A 7,889-nucleotide genomic window follows, 5' to 3' on the forward strand; every position below is an offset into this window, starting at 1 on the left:
ATGTAGTCTTCCCTTTTCACTCTCCTTATTGCTTAACTCAGAGTAACTTTTTTGGGCCTCAGTTGGGCCTGGGCCTCAGTGGCGGGCCATTTGGGCCTCGGGCAGGTGGGTTGAGCCTAGGGTGGGCAGTTTGGGCCTCTGGGGGCCCGGGTGTCAGCGACCAGGCAGGGTTGGTCCTCAGGCGGGTGGTTTGGGCCTCGGGCAGGCAGTTTGAACCTCAGGGGGCCTGGGTATCAGCAGCTGTGCATCGGGCGGCTTGGGCCTCAGCAGGTGGGTTGGGCGGATTGGGCCTCGGGGGGGCCTGTGGCTCGGAGACCGTGCTAAGTGCAGGTTGAGTCTCAGGGGCACTGTGCCTTGGCATCCGGGCTATGCGGCAGGTTGGGCCTCAGGGGCCCTGGGCCTCCGTGACCTGGCTAGGTGATTTGGGCCTTGGTTGGCCGGGCCTTTGTGACCAGCCAGTGGGCGGGTTGGGCCTCAGGGCAGGCCTTGGCCTCAGTGGGAGTGTCTGGGCCTTGGCCTCAGTGGGCCTGTGCCTTGGGCGTTCCTGAGCCTCGGCGGTTTGGCAGAGGGCTGGTCTAGGCCAGGGCAGTAGAGGGCTGGGTATAATGGCTGCAGGGAGGTAGTATCTGTATTTGATGACATAAAAGATGCCTCTCTCAGTCTCTCTGTACTGAATTTCCTGATATCCGCGCCGATATCCCTCTCTATTTGTTTGACTTTGTTAGTTTATGCTTCCTTTTCTTTGGAAATGCAGCCTTCTAAGTGGGGTTGCTCTAGCCCTGCATTCCAAGGTCTGCAGGGGGCAGAGGCACTCGCTGGCATCGGCGCAGAAGCGGGAGCCACGTGCAGGCAGGCAAAAGCTCCAAATGCCTGTAATTCCTCAGCAATTTGGTCTTTTAAAAAAACGAGTTCAGAATGTTTAAATATAAGATCTTATGTTTGTTCAACGGCTGTCTGTCTGCTAGACAGAGGTTTCCTATGTGCGATTCCGCCCCTTTTCCCCAAGACTGCCCTACCTGAGCTGCCTGGTCAGGGAAGCGCCGGAAGTCCTCTCCTCCATTAATTTTTAAACAGAAGTTTGTTGAGCTAGATCTAGTAATCCATTTCCATAATCTCATTCTTCAAATGTTTGAGGGCTACACTTAGAAGCTTCTCTTTCTTGTCCATATATTAAAAGAATAGTAAAGAAAAAAAATAAAGATCTTTGTATCTTCATGTGTATCTTTATATCCACAGTGAAATTCTAAGGAAATTAGTCTCAAAGAATTGTTTTTTTTTTTTTACAAAAAGTTGCTATGTTTTCTTCCTTTTGCATTAAATTGAGTCATTATGGTACACTTGCCATAACGGAACTGGTCTCTGGATTGGTATCTGAGTCAAATAAAATTATGAGTATAGTCAAGCTCTAAGAAAGAGGTCATTACCTCCTGGAGGACTTATCTTTAGAAATATAACTTCTATTTAAGAAACACCAGTATCATCAGAAGGCTTAAAATGTGGAGAGGGAGATTTAAAAGATGTTTTCAGATCAAAGAAATAACATTTTAAATGCTAGGAGTTCACTGAAACTCATGTTGTATCCTGAACAATGCTGAGTTATTATTCTAGTTCTCTACAAGCCTATACATCCTTGTCTGAAAAGCTCAGGATCCAGAATGAAAACCTATTGACATACACAGCATCCTCAGTTTCTTTATTCTCTTAAAGTAAAGTTTCATTATTAAGAGGATTTCAGAAAGACAGCTACCACACCTTAAACCTATACACAGTAGACCCTGACTTATGACACATTTCAACATATGAAGAACCACACATATGACCGCTAAGACTTTGATTTTTCTGTACATCTGATCATTAGTAATATGTATTCAAAGAGATGGAATGACACAGTGGCTACAACAAATGGCCTCAAATTTAACAATTATGAGGCTAGTGCAGGACAGTTTGGTTGTACCTATGGTGGTTAAGAGTGAGAACCAACTTGAAGACACCTAACAACAACACAATGTTGTAGCACTTAATTTGCTGTTGTTATTGTTATCTATTGAGAACTAATGTAGCACTGTAGGATACACAGTATACTACTAACTGCAAGGTCAGAGGTTTAAACACACTAGCTGCTCCTCAGAAACCCTATACAGGGTTGCTATGAGTTGGAAACAACGCAACAGCACTTAGCAACAACCACCTCATTATCTACACGTTTATAAGTATTACAGTTGTAATACTTACAATGCCAAAGACAAAAATTATATTTATAAAAATACTGATAACAAAAGGCAATAATAACAAAAACTAATAAAAGAAAAAAAGTATTCAAATTACATCAGAACCGCATTAAGAGAAAGTTGTCAAAAAGGAATCCCATGATACATCAGGGACTACCTATTTTACTAAGGAGCTCTGGTAGTGTAGTGGTTACGAATAGGGCTGCAAACCACATGGTCAGCAGTTTGAAACTACCAGCTGTTCCACGGGAGAAAGATGAGGCTTTCTGCTCCCGTAAAGATTGACAGCCTCAGAAACCCTGTACAGAGACGCTGTGAGTCGGAACTGACTCCACGGCACACAGCCACCACCAGCCACCTGTTTTACTGGGAGCCCTGGTGTGGCACTGTGGGCTAATGTGCCAGACTGCAAAGTCATTTGAACTGCAAGGTCAGTGGTTCAAGCTCACCAGCTGCTCCATGGAAACCCTATACAGGGTTGCTATTGGTCAGAATCGACTCAACAGCACTTCACAACAACAACCTGTTTTGCTAGTAGAACGACAGTATCTAAAATCTGACAAATATAACATTTGAAAGTAGGGAGAAAAAAGTTCTGCAAATAATGGGAAATACAAATAAAATAGGAGAAAGGCCTAATAGGATGTGATGTGGTTGTAGGTCTTCCTAGAGGTGAGGTGTTGTTTGCCATCATGTCAGTTGTGACTGATAGCTGCCCTATGTACGACAGAACAAAATATCACTTGGTCCTGCGCCATCCTCCCAGCTGTTGATACGTGTATACAAGTAATAATAAGATTAAGAGATGCTTGTACGGACTATCAAAAGGTAGGAATTTATACAGCTACACACTGTGATGAATAATTTGTGAGTCAAATTCTCTAGGTTATGATTCTCAGTGGGTTGCACAGATACTGGGCGGGCTACTATAATCTATTCAACTTTCATGATGTGATCTAATGTGATCAATCAGGTGAAAGGTGAATTTCCAGGGTAGGAGTAGTTTGCCTCCAGAATTTAAATGGATATTTTGGCAGAGCTCGAGCTGTCTCTTTCTTTCTCTCTTTACCCTGAATTCTTCTTGTTGTCTTACCGCCACATCATGGGACACAGGCTTGCATAAATCTCTGGCCTACTTCTAACTTGCAGAATTTGGATATGCCTCCCCACTCCCAACCTTGTGAGCCAGCAGAGGTCTTCACCATACTGTCTAAAACACAAGCATACTTACAGCGTGCCAAGAACTGATTACAGTTTAGCAGTCCAGTGCTTATCCTACTGTACCACACTAGTGCCCTGTGAACAGATTACTTATAGTTAAATATTTTTTTCCTCTTCAAAGTTTTTTTTTTTTTTTAAAAAAAAAAGGAAGTAGGAGGATAGGGATAGGATTTTACAATTCAACTGTGTCTAACTGTTATCAGGACTAATTGTGATTGTTACAACTGTAAATGTAAAAGATGCGTAGCTAAAAGGGAGGAGTACTTAAGCTTTCATTGCAGGTTAATCTTCCTAGGACCAGCAAAAGGAAAGAACATGAGTGGAGCGTGGGATCATAACCAGGAAAGTGGCAACAGCAGACACAGTGACAGAGGCAATGGTATACAGAGATGAGCAACTGAGGACTCTAGACTCTAGGCCCACGGACTGAGATAGGCTGTGTGCCTGCAGACATGAAGCTAGCTGGCTTGCAAAGTATGTCCTTTGGACATTTAAACAAACATATATTTTCTGTTTTGTATGTGTACATAAAAAAACTATTTTTTAAAGGGAATAGAGGTAAATACTGTTGACTGATGGTACATGTAGGGGATTGTAATCTTTGCAAAGAAACAAAATATAATTTATTGAATGTAAAACTGATAATCTGCCCTGTAAACTTACACTCAATTCACAATAAAAACTTTTAAAAAATAAAATGAAGACTATTTTAATTTTTTTCTCTTATAATATCATGTAAAGAAGTTTCATAACCATGATTTCATACCTGATAATACTTCAGCTGACCACTTAGCTCTTCCAGATGCTTATCATATTCAGTAATAAGTGGAGTTAATAAGCTAAAGAAAAAATATAGAATTAAAATCATGACAATCTGTCTCATCTAATCTTTTAAGTATATAGCACGTGAAACAAATTGCAAATCGAGAGCTATTATTAAGATTACAATATTTGCTTTTTCCTTGTCAACTCAATGACAAACTAAGGAAAAGCAAGCGATAAAATAAAAATTCCTAATCCTGAGAATATTGTTTTAATAATTATTTATAGTCAAGAAAAAATGTCTCTTCTGACATACCAGTCTTACCTTGAATCAACTACTGAGTGTTCTAACATGTCATCTCCGTGTCCTTTGAAGACAGGTGCCTATAAAAAAAGAATCCACCACCTTAAAAAGTGTTTTTGTTTTATATCATTCTAGACAAAAATTATGCTTTATAATTAAAATTTTTATTACGTTAAAAAATCTATAAACGTAATTAACAAGGAGAAGAAAATAATTTCAATTGATGCTGAAAATTAATTTGACAAATTTTAACACTTATACTGAATAAAAACTCTTGACCAACCAAAAACTGTTGTTGTTTTTAGGTGCCATCGAGTTGGTACCAACTCATACCGACGCTATGCACAAAGAACAAAACCAACCCCAGTCCTGGGCTAACCTCACAACTGTTGCCATGCTTGAGCCCACTGATGGTGCCACTTTGCCAATCCATCTCTCTGGGAGTCTGTTGGAAGCAACTTGAGCTGAAGGCCTCAGATTTGGGGGCCATTTAACTGAAGGATTGCAACTAAACAGTTGTGGTTCAGAAAATCATCTTTCCCGTCTGAAGAACTTGCAGGGCTGCTTCAGGGGTCAGAGAACTTGCAAGGTTTATCCCTTGTATGACCTTCAGTTCAAGTATACAAAAACATCTTGCCCTATCTCTGTCTCCTTAATAACCACAAATTACACTCTTCTGATAAAAGTCCTGCTTACTGCATGCATCAATATCACCAAAAGTTTTTTGCAGTCTTCTCCCTGCATGCAGCTCTTTCCTTTGATATATAATAAATGTGCTGAACCTAGGTCAGAGCCACAGTATCTTCATCAGAGTGCTGTGTCCCACCTGGTCCCAACTTTACTTATTTCAAATGTGTCTTGTGTCTTTCTTTTATTTTAATCTCCAGTCGCCCCTACTCGGGTTTAATCTCTCTGTGCAGGTCACATAGTAAAGCCACCTGTAGGATGCAGCAGGAGTCATCCTCTTACTAAACATGGTATTCTTCTCCAGCGACTGGTCCCTCCTGATAATATGTTTGAAGCATGAGAGATGAAGTCTTGCCATTCTGGTTTCTACAGAGAATTCTTTCAACATAGATTTGTTTGTTCTTCTAGCAGTCCATGGTACTTTCAATATTCTTCTCCAACATCTCTCTGGTATTCCCTGAATTGAGCCAAGATCCAACTGACATCAGCAAAGATATTCCTCTCTGGCTGTTCAGCGTTGTTACATGGTTAGGAGACGTGCCAGTGTGAGGTGGGGCCAGCTGATTCTTTATAGTCATTGTATATTTTTTTTCTAGTTTCTATATGTTTGGTTTCTTTTTTTTTTTTTAAGTTTTTATTGTGGAATAAGTGAAAGTAGCATAGTGGTTACGAATCGGGCTGTGAACCTTAAGGTCAGCGGTTCGAAACTACCAGCCGCTCCGCGGGAGAAAGATGAGGCTTTCTACTCCCGTAAAGATTTACACCCCTTGGAAACCCTGTACTGGGTCGCTATGGGTCGGAACCGACTCCATGGCACTTAACAACAAAGTGAAAGTTTACAGGGCAAATCATCAGTTTTACATTCAACAAATTGTACACCTTTTTTCATTACACTGATTACAATACCCTATACATACCATCAGTTAGTTCTCTCTATTCACTGTAGCTCTTTAAAACAAAAACAAAAACACTCAGACGTATATAATAATTTACACCACCAAAGGCAAGTTTGCCTCCTGGCCACTATCTCTTAGTCCCTTTCTTCCCATGAATCTAGAGTCCTTATCTGTTCCATCTCTCCATGTTTCCATCTCTGCCTCTATTTCTGGTATGTCTCCTTCCTCTGGATAAGGTACTGCATTCGGCCTGTGCACTTCTCCCTTGACAGTCCTAGGGTTTTTTGTTTCTAGACTATAAAATTAACTACTCCCCCATTTTTGTTACAAAACTTCTATCTTTACAATTGTGACAGTTGTAATTAGTCATGATAACAATTACTCACTATTGAATCGTAAGAATCTTATCTGTATCACTTTTCACCAGATCCATCTAGACAAGATGAAAACTATTCAGTGAGGACTCTTTTTTCCCTAACACACTATTAAACTAAACTCCCCCCTTGAAATCTTGTAAGCCAGTAACATTGTGCCTTTATCAACCCCTCATTTTAGGCAGCCAATGTCTAAGTTGCCCATCCTATTTACCCTGTGTACAGATGGGACAGCACTGATACTTGATGTGAAGGCTCCTTTCTCTCTGTTGGTATTTAGAGTTACTACCTCCATGAGTATAAGTCAAGTTACTCAAATTGTAGCAATTTACCCTCGTTTCCTTTATCAAAAATCATTTTGCTATTTTTTTTTTAATCTTCCTTAGTAGATAGATAAAAGATGGTCTCTCCAATCTTCAGAGAGACCAAGTAGGGGAAGAAGCAGAACAGCAATGAATGCCTGACAGAATTGCGGAGATACAGATGTGAACATTCATTTTTTGGTATCTGTTCATTGGTCTCTTGCTATCTGTGCACCTCCATTCTGGTGACAAGAGGGGATGCCTGAGTGAATGGATACCCCACCCCCACCCCCACCCCAGGAGTGTTCTATTCATGCACACAGATCTCCTTGAAATTTAAAGTGACAGTCTCCGCTTAAAAGCAAACAGCCACCACTTGTCTTCAGTTTGTCAGACTGTGGTGGCTTGTGAGTTGCTATGATTTCTGAAAGCTAAGCCACCAGTATTTTAAATACCAGCAGGGTCACCCATAGTGGACAGTTTCAGATGAGCTTCCAGAAAAAGACAGACTAGGAAGAGTGATGAACTACTTCCGAACCTTTAGTCACTGAAACCCTTAAGAATAGCAGAGAAATACTGGCAGATACAGTGCTGAAAAATGAGCTCCTCAAGTTGGAAGGCACTCAAAATGCAACTGAGGAAGAGCTGCCTCCTCAAAGTAGAGTTGACCATGATAAAGCGAATGGAGTAAAGCTCGTGGTACCTTCATTTGCTGATGGGGCACAACTCAAAATGAAGAGAAACAGCTGTAAACTTCCAGTGAAAATCGGAACATGGAATGTACGAAGTATGAATCTGAGAAAATTGGAAGTTGTCAAAAATGAAAAGGAATGCATAAACATCGATAACTTAGGCATTAGTGAGCTGCAATGGATTGGTATTGGCAATTTTGAATCTGAAAACCACATGGTTTACTACACCGGGAATGACAAATTGAAGAGGAATGGTGTTGCATTCATCGTCAAAAAGAACATATCCAGATCAGTCATGAGGTACAAAGCTGTCAGTGATAGGATAATATTCATGCGCCCACAGGGAAGAACAGTTAATACCACTATTATTCAAATTTATGCACCAACTACTGAAGCCAGTGAGGATGAAATAGAAGAATTCTA

At 40.8% G+C, this 7,889-nt stretch overlaps 1 protein-coding gene across 1 annotated transcript in view; it reads right to left on the minus strand.

The window, feature by feature from the left end:
* Nucleotides 1-4,565, minus strand: part of SCLT1 (sodium channel and clathrin linker 1) — a 272,952-nt gene extending 268,387 nt beyond the window's left edge. Inside the window, exons 1-2 of the mRNA XM_006873207.1 lie at nt 4,537-4,565; nt 4,216-4,288 (exon numbers count right to left, since the gene is read on the minus strand). Of these exons, the coding sequence (XP_006873269.1) occupies nt 4,216-4,288; nt 4,537-4,565 (102 nt within the window). The remainder of the gene's footprint in view (nt 1-4,215; nt 4,289-4,536) is intronic.
* Nucleotides 4,566-7,889: the final 3,324 nt, after the last annotated feature.

The sequence above is a fragment of the Chrysochloris asiatica genome, unplaced genomic scaffold, assembly GCF_000296735.1.
Source record: "Chrysochloris asiatica unplaced genomic scaffold, ChrAsi1.0 scaffold00229, whole genome shotgun sequence".
Classification (NCBI taxonomy): Eukaryota; Metazoa; Chordata; class Mammalia; order Afrosoricida; family Chrysochloridae; genus Chrysochloris; species Chrysochloris asiatica.